Source organism: Trichechus manatus, unplaced genomic scaffold (genome assembly GCF_000243295.1).
Source record: "Trichechus manatus latirostris isolate Lorelei unplaced genomic scaffold, TriManLat1.0 scaffold00473, whole genome shotgun sequence".
NCBI classification, from domain to species: Eukaryota; Metazoa; Chordata; class Mammalia; order Sirenia; family Trichechidae; genus Trichechus; species Trichechus manatus.
This window is the reverse complement of record NW_004444409.1, coordinates 46264-61335: the sequence shown is the minus strand read 5'-3', so window position 1 is coordinate 61335 and position 15072 is coordinate 46264. Positions and strand designations below refer to the sequence as shown.

General features: G+C 41.1%; 1 protein-coding gene across 1 annotated transcript; it reads right to left on the bottom strand.

Moving 5' to 3' along the window:
• Nucleotides 1-5937: 5937 nt before the first annotated feature.
• On the bottom strand, nt 5938-6204 carry LOC105757005 (cornifin-A-like). Its single transcript, XM_012559964.1, has one exon. It carries the CDS (start codon nt 6202-6204, stop codon nt 5938-5940), a length of 267 nt encoding a protein of 88 aa, XP_012415418.1.
• Between the last annotated feature and the right edge of the window lie 8868 nt (nt 6205-15072).

The following is a 15072-nucleotide window of genomic DNA, read 5'->3' as shown; positions in this document are numbered from 1 at the left end:
ATCAAGGACCTAAATATAAAACCCAGAACTAAAAAGATCATGGTAGAAAAAAACAGGGTCAACACTAGCAGCCCTAATATATGGCATAAATAGCATACAGACCATAATTAACAATACACAAACACCAGAAGATAAGCTAGATAAATGGTATATCCTAATAATTAAACACTTATGCTCATCAAAAGACTTCATCAAAAGAGTAAAAAGAGACCCTACAGACTGTAAAAAAAAAAAAAAAAAAAAAAAAATTGACTATGACAAATCTGACAAGGGTCTAATCTCTAATAGCTACAGGAAAATTCAACACCTCTACAACAAAAAGGACAAATAATCCAATTTAAAAATGTGCAAAGGATATGAATAGACACTTCACCAAAGAAGACATTCAAGCAGCTAACAGACACATGAGGAAATGCTCCCTATCACTAGCCATTAGAGAAACGCAGATCAAAACTACAATGAGATACCATTTCACTTTGACATTACTGGCATGAAACAAACAAACAAACAAACAAACAAAAAAACAGAAAATAACAAATGTCGGGGAGGTTTTGGGGAGATTGGAACTCTTATGCACTGCTGGAAGGAATGCAAAATGGTACAACCATTTTGGAAAACATATGGCTCTTCCTTAAAAAGCTAGAAATAGAAATACTACATGATCCAGCAATCCCACTCCTAGAAATATATCGTAAAGAAATAAGAGCCACCACAAGAATAGACTTATACACACCCATGTGCTTTATAACATTATCCACAATAACAAAAAGATGGAAACAATCTAAGTGCCCATCAACAGATGAATAGATTAACAAACCTTTGTACATAAACACAATGGAATACTACAAAACAATAAAGAACAATGATGAATCTGTGAAACATCTCACAACATAGATGAATCTGAGCGGCATTATGCTCAGTAAAATAAGTCAATCACAAAAGGGCAAATACTGTTTAAGACAACTATTATAAAGACACACGAAAATGTTTCCACACAGTAAGAAACTATCTTTGATGGTTATGAGGGAGGAGAGTCATGGGGAAGGAAAAGTACTAATTAGATAGTAGGTAAGTGGTACCTTTGGTGAAGGATAAGAGAGTACACAATATTGGGGAAGCCAGTACAACCTGACCAGGGCAAAGTCATAAAGCTTCACAGAAACATCCAAAGGCCCTGAGAGACTGAGCTACTGGGCTGAGGGCTGGGGAGCATGGTCTTGGGGGACGTATATCTCAACTGGCATAACATAGTCTATAAAGAAAATGTTCTACATCTGACTGTGGTGAGTAGTGGCTGGGGTCTTAAAAGCCTGAAAGCTGCCATCTAAGATACATCTACCGGTTCCATCCTGGCTGGAGCAAAGGAGAATGAAGAAGACCAAGACACAAGGGAAAGATTAGTCCTAAGGGCTGGTGAACCACAACTACCACAACCTCCACCAAACTGAGCCCAGAACAACTAGATGGTGCCTGTTTATCACCATAGACTACTCTGGCAGGGATCACAATAGAGGCTCCTGGACAGAGTGGGAGAAAAATGTAGAACAAAATTCAAATTCACACACACACACACAAGAAAAAACAGGCTTGCTGGTCTGACAGAGACAGGAGAAACTCTGAGAGTTTGGCCCCCGGACATCCTTTTAATTCAGTACTGAAGTCACTCTTGAGGTTCACCCTTTAGTCAAAGATTAAACAAGTCTATAGGGTCAACAATAATACATGTGAGGGATGTACTTCATAGTTCAGTCATGTATACAAGACTAATGGGCACACCAGCCCAAAAGCAAAGACAAGAAGGAAGGAAGGGGCAGGAAAACTGGAGGAATGGAAACAGGGAACCTAGGGTGGAGAAAGGGAGAGTGTTGACATATTACAGGGTTGGCAACCAATGTCACAAAACGATTTGTGTATTCACTGTTTAATGAGAAAATAATTTGTGCAGTAAACTTTCACTGGAATAACAATTTAAAAAAAGATTTTAAAATGTGGATGTTCATTTTAGCATAAAGATATTTAAACTAGTTTACATTCTTAATCCATCATGTGTCTGTCAGTTTGTTGTACAGTGGTGACTTTCATGTTGCTGTGACACTGAAAGTTATGCCAATGGTATTTCAAAAACCAAAGGGTCACCCATGGTGGACAGGTTTCAGTAGAGATTTCAGACCAAGAAAGACTAGGAAGAAGCACCCGGAGGTCTACTCTGGAAAAAATTGGCCACTAAAAACCTTACGAATAGCAGTGAAACATTGTCTGGTAAAGTGTCAGAAGATGAGTCCCTCAGGTTGGAAGACACTCAGAATACTACTGGGAAAGAGCTGCCTCCTCAAAGTAAAGTGGACCTTAATGATGTGGATGGAGTAAAATTCGGGACCTTCATTTGCTGAGGTGGCATAACCTAAAATAAGAAGAAACAGCCGTAAACATTTATTAATAGTTGGAACATAGAATGTACAAAGTAAGAATCTAGGAAAATTGGAAGTTGTCACAAATGAAAAGGACTGCATAAAGATCGATATCCCAGGCATTAGTGAGCTGAAATTTACTGGTGTTGGTCATGCTGAACAAGACAATCAAATGGTCTACCATGCAGGGAATAACAAATTGAAGAGGAATGGCATCACATTCATCGTCAAAAAGAACATTTGAAGATCTATCCTGAAGTACAATGCTGTTAGTGATAGGATAATATCCACATGCCTACAAGGAAGACCAGTTAATACGACTATTTATTCAGATTTACGCACCAATCACTAATGCCAAAGATAAGGAAATTGAAGATTTTTACCAATTCCTGCAGTCTGAAATTGATCAAACATTCAAACAAGATGCATTGATAATTGCTGGTTGATTGGAATGTGAAAGTTGGAAACAAAGAAGAAGGATCAGTAGAATGGGAATCCAAAATGCTTAATTGTGCTCATGTGGAACCTGTATATAAAAAAAGAGGCAGTCATTCGAACAGAACAAAGGGATACCATGTGGTTTAAAATAAGGTAATACTTGCTTCAGGGTTGTATCCTTTCACCATATTTATTCAATCTGTATGCTCAGCAAATAATCTAAGAATCTGGACTATTTGAAGTAGACGGCAGCATCAGGTTTGGAGGAATGCTCATTAACAACCTGTGATATACAGATGACAGAATTTTGCTTGCTGAAAGTAAAGAGGACTTGAATCACTGATAAAGATCAAAGGCTACAGCCTTCAGTATGGATTCCACCTCAACAAAAAGAAAACAAAAATCCTCACAACTGGACCAATAAGCAACATCATGATAAATGTAGAAAATACTGAAGTTGTCAAAGATTTCATTTTACTTGGATTCACAATCAGTGCCCATGGAAGCCAAAGTCAGGAAATAAAATGACGTATTGTATTGAAAAATTGGCTGCAAAAGACCTCTTTACTGTGTTGAAAAGCAAACATGTCTCTTTGAGGACTAAGGTGTGCCTGACCAAAGCCATGAAATTTTCAATCATCTCAAATGCATGTGAAAGCTGGACATGAATAAAGAAGACCAGAGAAGAATTGACGTCTTTGGATTATGGTGTTTGTGAAGAATATTAAATATACCATGGACTTCCAGAAGAACAAACAAATCTGTCTTGGAAGACATACAGCCAGAGTGCTCCTTGGAAGCAAGGATGGCAAGACATTGTCTTGCATACTTTGGGCATATTAGCAGGAGGGACTAGTCCCTGGGGAAGAACATCATGCTTGGTCAGTGTCAGTGAAAAAGAGGAAGAACCTCAATGAGATGTGTTGACACAGTGGCTGCAACAATGGGCTCAAATATAGCAATGATTGTGAGGATTAAGAAAGACCAGCATATTTCATTCTGTTGTACCTAGGGTTGTTCCGCTATGAGTCAGAACAGGCTAGATGGCACCTAAGAACAACAACACATTCATAACTGCTGTGTATACTAGAATCCATTTCCTCACCTAGGATCATCTTTTTAATTGTGACCAGTCCTGTGTAAGTTTTAGATTCTTCTATCATTGCAATCAGCTGTAATGTGAAGCCACCTCAACATGTGCATCGGACCAGTGACATCATTCTCTTCTGCCAGTTTGATAACTACTCATCACCTAGTAACGACTTGTTTGATGACAATTTCTGTCTTACAATTTCCAAGTATTTCTGGAGTTCTTGTCAAACCTAGGTGGAGTGGTTGTGCATGACACAGGTGCTGCCTGTTACCTGCTTCACATCCCCTTTATAATATAGACCACCCACCCTGTCAAGAAATGGGATTTGATCCCCAGAGACCAATGTAGCCCCTCTGAAATTTTCTGCTGTGTTCTCTGTCCCTGCTCTCTAATATCTCAAATTCAGCCATTATAGACCTGAAAATCTCTGATTAACCCTACAATCAGTTTTATGTTTTAAATTTGAAAAACTAGGAGCTGTACTAGGTGCTTTTTAAGTCTTTCATCCTGACATTTTATAGCTCGATGAACTATTCTTTCCCAACGTTGTGGCTGACAATTCACTTTGCTGGATCATGCTCTCCTCTTTGTAATCCCTGTGTGAAACTCACCTCCTTGTTTTAAATCACTAGATAAATTTGTTTCTGTGGGACTTGCTCAGGGAGACACTATAGTGTGTGTATGTGTGTGTGTGTGCATGTTTGTGTGCATGTGTGTGTGTGAATATCACAGCTCTTGGAGAAGTCCTGGTGGCACAGTGGTTAAGAGCTATGGTTGCTAACCAAAAGGTTGACAGTACAAATCCACTAGTTGATACTTGGAAACCCCAAGGAGCAGTTCTACTCTGTCTTACAGGGTCGTTATGAATTGGAATAGACTCAACAGCAACAGGTGTTGAAGCCCTGGTAGCACAGTGGTTAAGAGCTAAGGCTGCTAACCAAAAGGTTGGCAGTTCTGAATCCACAAGCTGCTCCTTGGAAACCCTACAGGGCAGTTCTACTCTGTCCTATAGGGTCGCTATGAGTCAAAATCGACTCGACAATTTGTTTTTGGTTTGTTTTGTTTTTTTAGAGAAGACTGCACATTCTCCAAATGGAGCATTGTGGACCCTCCCCTCCTCTTCCTAGAACGGCTTTATGCGTCTCTGCATACAGACGCTATCCAGCAAAACGTAACATTGCCTGATAATGAAGGTGGAGTTTTCCTGTGTGTGCGGTTACATAAGACTGTGAATATGTACAATGAGTGCACCTGTATGAGTGTTTTTGTGTCTGCATGTGTTGGGGGTGTATCAAACAGAAAATGAGTGGAGAAAAACATAATATCAGATTCAAGTATGTAGGAGTGATGTTTTTTGGAATAAAGAGAAGACTGTGGGAAAGATACTAAGTCAGAAGCAGCTCTGAGTAAGAACTAAAGGAACTGAGGCATGACTCAGTGAAGGACATGTGGAGAGCCCTCCTCTATCTGGGGCAATCCAAAGTACCAGATTGTTGGTATCATTGCACAGTATCCATTGACAACCCAGAAATGGCCTCTAAGCCCAACCCTATGACCCTTGCCAGGATCAAATGACTCCTATATACCAACTCTTTGCTGTCTCCAGCTCCTGACTCATGATGGGAGAGCAAGAAAGGGGATAGATTCAGCCAGAAACACAGATTGAGTAAAATGAAAAGTGATTTAATGGGAACAGAGAAAAAAACATGAATTTACTTTCATCCAGAATCCCTCTTCACATAAACCCTGAGCAGCTGAAGACCAGCAAAGCCACTAAGACCCTCTGCTTAATTCAGAGGCTCAGGGGACACTCCAGAGCATGTGTAAGGGAAAGCTTCATAGCCTTTGTTTTTAGGATACAAATAAGAGAGAGACTATGACTCAGGGTGACAACATATTGACTACAAGGTCTACAGGTAATTAAGACACAGAAGTAGATTGTAATAAGGTGCTCATCATCCAGGGGTCGGCTCCTCAAGGGCAGGTCTGAAGGCCACTTTAGTTCTTCTTGGTCTTCTGCTGGTCTGGGTCTGGAGAGACTGGTGAAGGGCATGGCTCTGGGTCCTTGCGGCAGACTGAATCAGGAACCTTGGGGTAGCCTGGCTCTGGAACCTTGGTGTTGCCAGGTGGTGGGACCTGGGGATGACCTGGTGTCTTGGTTACGGGAACAGGTGGTTTTTGTGGAGGCAGGCAGGGCTGTATCACCTGCTGCTCATGAGGCTGAGGTGGTGGGGTGAAGGGCTGCTTCTGCTGATAGGAACTCATGGCTCAAAGGTGGCTGAACCTAGAGAAAGAAAAGCTGAATCAATGGTTTGACTAAACTCAGAAGTCAAGTTCAATATCACATATATCTCATTTTTCTGCCTTAGAAGTGAGAACCTCTCCTGTCTTCCTTTCTGTTTCCTTGAATTTTAGATCAAAGGGTGCTTTGATGATTCTTGTGGCCTGTAAGAGGAGACGCCTTAGGGTGATTTACTCTGCTCCATGTGAGCAGAGCATTTTACTATGGTCCTTTCTTCCTGGCTCATCTCAAAACCTATGCTAGAAACACAACACAGCAGGCTCCAGGATTGCTTCCTTGTCCTTCCCAGATTTTAGATAATTTGGAAAGGTGACAAAATGAAATGTCTGAATCTACCCACTCTTGTCCAACCCAAGGAGTACCTGAGATTTCCCAGGTAAACTCTAAACCTCTCCTGAGCTCCTCGTGATCCCACTTCTGACCCTCTGCTCAGAGTCCCCTCAGTGCATGCTTCGTGGAAAGCATTCCACACCATACTGCTGGTCTGCACTTATTCACCCATCTTGACGCTTGTCCCAGGCACTCTTGGCCAGATGTTAAGTCACCTTCCTCAAATTGCCACAGCACATTACCTAGTAATCACTTTGCATCTTGTATGTTCACACATTATACCCATGTGTTATGTTCCCTGATGGACCGTTATTTCATAGAGTAAAGAAAAAATTATCTTTTGAACCTCCAAATTGACTAGTGTAGCACCTTTGACATTGAAAATCATCAATAAAGTTTAGAGGGAGAATAAAAACGTCATTAAATTTTCCTCAACATGGACACTAGTCCATATCTTTCCGCTGACAGAGTGAGAATTCTTACAAAAATCACTAACCTATACTGACCCCAAGTTGCACAGCTGTAAGGACAGATGTGAAAACTTATAAAGTCCAGTATGCAAAACTGTAATTGCATTTAAAATAAAAAGATAGTTAGAATGCTAAAGAAGTTCCAATCAATATAAAATATTGCTGGGCTAATACTAAGTTCCCAGAGGGGAGACTCACCTGGTATGCTCAGAAGAATGAGCTGTGTAGTGTCTCAGGTCTGGTGTGGAGTCTCTGGCCAGCTGGCTTTTTAAGCAGCAAATTAGCCCTGCCTTAAGGAAGTGGGATATTAAGGGTAACACTATCTTTATTTCAGCTATTGTGATGAAAATCTGGAGCTTAACAATATTTGTCACTTGCTGGCTGACAATAATGTCACCTGTACCTGTCCATGCTGTTCTTCCTGTATGTTGGGTTTGATGTGTGCAACAGGCTTATTGGGGGTAATAGGTTAAACCAGGGGGAAGTTCTGGGCTTTTGAGACTAGAAACCACCATGCCTCTTGGCCAGGACGAATCTTTAGCCCATGTTTGCACTATGAGCTGCTGAATATTTGAAGTAAATGTAGAGGAAACAGTTGGCATTTCTAATTCTGGGAGGCCATGAGGATGGGTCAATAAGTGAATCATCTGATTTTCTTCCTTTAGATCCAGGCCTGGAAGGTAAAAGGAAAGGCTAAAATAAAATGTCTGCTTTGAACTGAGTTGTCTTCCTTCCAAAAGAAGCTGTAAACTGTTATGAAGACCAAGGTGGTTGTTGTTGTTGTGTGCCGTTGAGTCAATTCCATTGACCAAGGTAGTAGAAGTTATTGGGGAGAGACAGTCAGAATTGATTTGATCTAACTGATGTGATGGCAGAGTTGTAAAGACCCTGCCACTTATATTGTTTCTTCTCTGGGGGTGACACAGAAACAAGAGAGCTGGGATTGCCAGGGTCTTTATAGCTAGAGTTTCCTCTGCTTATGAGATGAAACTGAAGTCACTAACCCAGAGCTGACCTCAGTACACAATGATAGTAGGTACATGGCAAATCCAAGACATCCTTAAAACCTGGGTGTGTGAGTGGTTCCTCCCCCCTGATGTCTATATTGCTGTGTCATCTTCCACGAACCTGAGCCCCAAGTACAGCCATCACAATCAGCTCCCTCCTCCAGGTCCCCAAACCAGTGGTCATGCTTTATCCTCACACTCTGCCTGGGTATAGTCTAGTAGGTTCTTAGTCATCAGGTACTTATTATTTCCTTCACAAATTTGTACGTTCATGAAAAAGAGAGAGAGAGAGGATTATTTTAGAGAAAGGCCCAAAAGCTGCTTTCAGACCCATAAAAAGCTACTTGAAAGTGATTCACTATTTTGTGACAGGCCTCTAGGATGATAACAAGAAGTGGTTATGGTTGAGCAAGGACAGATGCTTCTGTGGTCTTCCCCACCCATCTCCTTCCCTCTCTGCTAGCATTTGGCCAGCTGCTTCCCTCTGGGTTGGTGCTGGTGCCACCCTCACACCTAAATTCTAGGACTATAGAATCACTTTAGCTCTCCTCTAGTCTTTGGTCCAGGTCCCTCTCCTTACCAAAACTGCTTCTCAGGTGCCCCTGACAGAGAGAGATCTGGTGAGACCCTGCCTCTCCATCTGGGATTCTTAGCTCAAATGAAAACTGCTTCCTGATCCTCTGCCTTCCATGGTGCCTAGGTCGGCTTTGAGGCCCTGGCTGACCCAAACCTTAGCTCTGAACCTGGGTCATTCTCATCCTCTCTTGATTCTAGAAAAAAAAAAAAAAATCCTTTCTCATTGCCTGTATTCTTTCCCTGGATGGCTTCTGTCCTGCCCCACCCTAACTGGTGCCTCCTTCTCTTCAATAAAACCTTTCTGGCATCAATCTCTAGAACCTCTATTTTTACATCAATCTTGTTCTTCCTGTTTTTTGGTCAAGTGCTCTCAGTGGGTTAGTGTTAAGGCTCTTTCTCCCCTTCAGAGAAGCTTGGTTTCTTCACCAGCAGCGCAGGTTGTGCAGATGACTCTGGCCCCAGGGACAGAGAGAGTAAATCATGTGGCTTCTGATGGTGAGTACCATCCCCATAGGCACCATAGTCTTTCATATGGGTCTTCTTCTCTGGTGACAGGTGGCCTCTACTCTTCCTAAGTCAGTGGCCTGGGTCTTGCTTCAGACCTGATGGTGGATGGTATTGGGGACATTTTATGTACTCTAAATCTAAAAAAAAGCCTTGTTCTTTTGCTGGCCAGGCTGCCGGAATCATTTTTATACATTGACTGAGTTCTCTACCTTCTTGATCCAGGGATTCACTGATGTTATATCTATAAGACACTTATGCAAGCTTGAAGTACAGGGTAGTTAAGGTCCAGGTGTCCATAATTTGTCAATGGAGGACTGGAGCAGGTATAAAATGTTTTCTCCTTTCACCTCAGGGAAAACTCTCCTGAGACTAACTTCTTATGTCTTCTCAGAAAGTTCTGTGGGATCAAGTGCCAATTGCCCTTTGTGGTGGCCTGCTTTGTAACATAACATTTTATTTCTGTTACCTGTTGCCTAGTTTTACTCCCCAGTATAACTCTAAACACACTACGTGTGCATAAAACTTTTTTAGACTCTCTTTTTGAGAAATGTAGGTGAAGAAACATGAAACACTTGTATTTGGGATGCAGAAGGATGAACACAATTGTCCAGTGATGGGAATAAATGTCTAGCCCAGAGTCGGAGAAAACTTGCGACGAATCATTGGAAGAGGTTGGAATTGACCTAAATGCCTTCTTTGAGGGCTCTGGAACTGGCCTGTCCAAAAGAGCAGCCATTAACCATGTGTTGTTGTTGTTTGCTGCTACCAAGTCCACTCCAATTCATGATGACCCCATGTACAACAGAAAAAAATGTCACCTTGTCCTGTATCATACTCACAATCACCAGCAAGTTCAGGTCCATCATTAAGGCTAGTGTCAATCCATCTCACTCAGGGTCTCCCACGCCCTTGTTGATCTACTACTTCACCAAACGTGATGTCCTATTCTAGTGATTTATCTCTCCTGATGACCCGTCCAAAGCAAACAACTCAGACAATATTATTTTGTGAACCATAAGTTTTTATTGGTTAACTTTCAGAAGTAGATTGCCAGGCCTTTCTTCCTAGTCTGTCTTAGTCTGAATGCTCTGCTGAAACCTGTCCAACTTGGATGATCCTACTGGTATTTGAAACACCGGTGGCATAACTTACCGTATCAAAGCAACATACAAGCCACCAGAGTACAAAGTGTTGTGTCCACCAGGACTCTAAATTTCAGAGGTTTGTAGAAATTGACACCATGACACAATAGAGTGAATTATACCAATCACTTGAATGCCTCCCTTATTGCTTACCCTGTTGTTGTTGTTAGGTGTCGGTGAGTTGGTTCCAACTTGTAGGGACCCTATGTACAACAGAATGAAACACTTCCCAGTCCTGTGCCATCCTCACAAAGTTATTATGCTTGAGCCCATTGTTGCAGCCAATGTGTCAATCCATCTCATTGAGGGTCTTCTTCTTATTCACTTTGCCAAGCATGATGCCCTTCTCTAGGGACTGATCCCTCCTGATAATATGTCCAAAGTATGTTAGACATAGTCTCGCTGTCCTTGCTTCTAAGGAGCATTCTGGTTATACTTCTTTCAAGAGGGATTTGTTCATTGTTTTGGCAACCCATGGTATGTTCAATATTCTTCGCCAACACCACAATTCAAAGGCGTCAATTCTTCTTTGGTCTTCCTTATTCATCATCTAGCTTTTGCATGCATATGAGGCAATTGAAAACACCATGGCTTGGGTCAGGTATACCTTAGTCTTCAAGGTGACATCTTTGCTTTTCAACACTTTAAAGAGGTCTTTTGCAGCAGATTTACCCAATTCAATGTGTCTTTTGATTTCTTGACCGCTGCTTCCATGACTGTTGATTGTGGATACAAGTAAAATGAAATCCTTGATGACAATTTACCATGATGTTGCTTATTGGTCCAGTTGTGAGGATTTTTATTTTCTTTATGTTGAGGTGGAATCCATACTGAAAGCTGTAGTCTTTGATCTTCATCAGTAAGTGCTTCAAGTCCTCTTCACTTTCAGCAAGCACGGTTGTGTCATCTGCATAATGCAGGTTGTTAATGAGCCTTCCTCCAATCCTGATGGGGCATTCTTCTTCATATAGTCCAGCTTCTTGGATTATTTGCTTAGCATACAGATTGAATAAGTATGGTGAAAGGATACAACCTTTCCTGACTTTAAACCACGTGGTATCCCCTTGTTCTGTTCGAATGACTGCCTCTTGATCTATGTACATCTTCCTCATGAGTACAATTAAGTGTTCTGCAATTCCCGTTCTTCGCAATGTTATCCATAATTCGTTATAATCCACACACTCGAATGCCTTTGCATAGTCAATAAAACACAAGTAAACATCTTTCTGGTATTCTCTGCTTTCAGACAGAATCCATCTGACATCAGTTATGATATCCCTGTTTCCACATCCTCTTCCAAATCTGGCTTGAATTTCTGGAAGCTCTCTGTCAACATGCTGCTGCAGCCACTTTTGAATGATCTTCAGCAAAATTTCACTTGTGTGTGATGTTAACGATATTGTTCAATAATTTCTACATTCGGAAATAGGCATAAATATGGATCGCTTCCAGTTGGTTGACCAGGTAGCTGTCTTCCAAATTTTTTGGCATAGACGAGTGAGCACTTCCAACACTGTATCCATTTGTTGAAACATCTCAGTTGGTATTCCGTCAATTCCTGGAGGCTTGTTTTTTTGCCAGTGCCTCAGTGCAGCTTGGACTTCTTCCTTCAGTACCATTGGTTCCTGATCATATGCTACCTCCTGAAATGGTTGAACGTTGACTACTTCTTTTTGGTATAGTGACTCTGTGTATTCCTTCCATCTTCCTTTGATGCTTCCTGCATTGTTTAATATTTTCCCCAAAGAAACCTTCACTATTTCAACTCGAGGCTTGAATTTTTCCTTCAGTTCTTTCAGCTTGAGAAATGCTGAATTTGTTCTTCCCTTTTGGTTTTCTATCTCCAGGTCTTTGCGCATGCCATTATACTTTACTTTGTCTTCTCGAGCTGCCCTTTGAAATCTTCTGTTCAGCTCTTTTACCTCATCATTTTTTTCTATTTGCTTTAGCTACTCTAAGTTCAAGAGTAAGTTTCAGAGTTTCTTCTGACATCCATTTTGGTCTTTTCCTTCTTTCCTGTCTATTTACTGAACTGTTGCTTTCTTCATGTATGATGTCCTTGATGTCATTCCACAACCTGTCTGGTCTTTGGTCATTTGTATTCAAAGCATCAAATTTATTCTTGAGATGGTCTTTAAATTCAGGTGGGATATACTCAAGGTTGTACTTTGTCTTTCGTGGGCTTGTTCTAATTTTCCTTAGTTTCAACTTGAACTTGCATATGAACAATTAATTATCTGTTCTGATGTCAGCCCCTGGCCTTGTTCTGACTGATGATGCTGAGCTTTTCTATCGTCTCTTTCCACAAATGTAGTTGATTTGATTCACGAGTATTCCATCCGGCGAGGTCCACCTGTATAGTCGCCGTTTATGTGGGTGAAAAAAGGTATTTGCAATGAAGAATCTGTTGGTCTTGCAAAATTCTATCATGCGATCTCTGGCATCATTTCTACCACCAAGGCCATACCACCGGTATTCAAATACCAGCAGAGTCACCTACGGCAGACAGATCTCAGCTGAGCTACCAGACTAAGACTAAGAAGGACCCAGCAGTCTATTTCTGAAAAGAATTAGCCAGTGAAAACCGTATGAATAGCAGCAGAACATTATCTGATGCAGTGTTGGAAGATGAGCCCCTCAGGTTGGAAGGCACTCAAAAGATGACTGAGAAAGAGCTACCTCTTCAAATTAGAGTCGACCTTAATGATGTGGATGGAGTTAAGCTCGCAGGACTTTGATTTGCTGATGTGGCACAACTCAAAACGAGAAGAAACAGCTGCAAACATCCATTACTAATCGGAATGTGAAATGTACAAAGTATGAATCTAGGAAAATTGGAAATCGTCAAAAATGAAATGGAATGCATAAATATCAATATCCTAGGCATTAGTGAGCTGCAATGGACAGGTATTGGCTATTGTGAATTGGACAGTCATATGGTCTACTATGTTGTGAGTGACAACTTGAAGAGTTCATTGTCAAAAAGAACATTTCAGGATCTATTCTGAAGTATGATGCTGTCAATGATAAGATAATATCCATAAGCATACAAGGAATACTAGTTAATACTACTACTATCCAAATTTACGCACCAACCACTAAGGCCAAAGATGAAGAAATTGAAGATTTTTACCAACTTCTGCAGTCTGAAAATTATTAAACATGCAATCAGGATGCATTGATAATTACTGGTGATTGGAATGCCCAAGTTGGAAACAACGAAGAAGGATCACTAGTTGGAAAATATGGCTTACTCTGTAGGATTTTTAAGTCAATGTAGATGAAATTATTCCATGCATTTAGATAGTAACATGCAGTGTCATTTATAAATCTGGGATATTCTGTCTAGTAGGTGCCATGAGGTCGGCTGGAATGTAAGACTTTGTGCCCAATGGGAGGGTGGAGGATAGTTCCTGTATTGTCTGGGGTGACATGATATGTATCTACTCAGAATCAGACACTCCATGTATTTGGATCTTTGCGGTGGTTACTGTGCTGCTTCTGGTGATGGTGTTAGATTCATATCTATCAAGGTTGTAAAGAGAGTCTTATGGTGTCACTCATAGAGAAGAAGGCTTGGAAACAGTGAACATAACAAAATCCTGAGGGGCAAGGGATCTTCATCTACCTCTGGAACAGAAAGAAAGAGGCCAAGAACAGGTGACAGGTGTCATTGTACATAGATCCACTTCTACCCCAGTGGATGCAGTATTTCTCCTGGGCAGGCAAAAGCTGTGGGTGATCAGGTGAGAAAGAGGCTGGTAGTTCCAATGAATGGTGCAGACCACTGTGCAACTCTGAATTTGAGCTTGGATAACCTTCCAAATGTAGTCCCCAATAATTGAACCGATTCACACAATGGCAAATCTGACTGCTTGCTTTCAAATGTATCAAGGGCCAAAGGAGACCTAATAAGATCACAAAACCCAGACAAGCCACTTGGCTCTGGGAAAGTGTATGGGGTGGAAAGTGTAGGAAAGGGGGATTGAAAGTAAAGCAAAAAAGAGATAGAGGGAAAAGGAAGAACAGGAAGAGAACATGGAGAGAATGAATGACAATTCTTCAGAAGAGGAAAGGAGCTGAAGGAAGTGAAGAAGCTCAGACAGAGAGGAGAATTCCACCTCTGCCAGGCAACCTGTTTGACCCTGAGTGGTAGCAGCGCTCAAAGTCAGTAGACAAGGCTGGACTCTTTGGGTTGTGAGTTTTAGTGAAGTAGAGGGAGTGGTATTATCAGGGGCTTCTCTCAAAAGATTTAGAATTGTGTTGTGGGTTTGTGTGGGATAACTCAAAAACAAACAAACAAAACAGGCAGTAACCTCCCCCCACCTCCCCCCACCCCGCTTTGTGCTGCAGGACTTCAAGAAGGTTCTGGAAAAATATTTTTACTCGAGCTCATCTGCATCTTACCTGTTTTATTTTTTTAAAAAGTGTAGAAAAATTTTATAAATAAATTTAAATTCAATTTCTAGTGAAAAATGCTTAAAATAAAGAAATATTAAAAGACTAAAATAAATGATAGCTTTTACTGACCAACCAAATATAGCTACTGTATGTGTATATATGTATATACATACATATATACAGTAGTTATGTGTATACATGGAAACCCTGGTGGCATAATGGTTAACAGCTACATCTGGTAACCGAAAGGTCGACAGTTTGAATCCACCAGGAGCTCCTTGGAAACTATGGGGCAGTTCTACTCTGTCCTATAGGGTGGCTATGAGTCGGAATCGACTCAACGGCAACGGGTTTTTATGTGTCTATATACATGTGTATATATCTATATACACATGTGG

Excerpts from the sequence above, each read along its gene's own strand:
- LOC105757005 (XM_012559964.1), bottom strand. The coding sequence starts at position 6,204 with ATGAGTTCCTATCAGCAGAAGCAGCCCTTCACCCCACCACCTCAGCCT.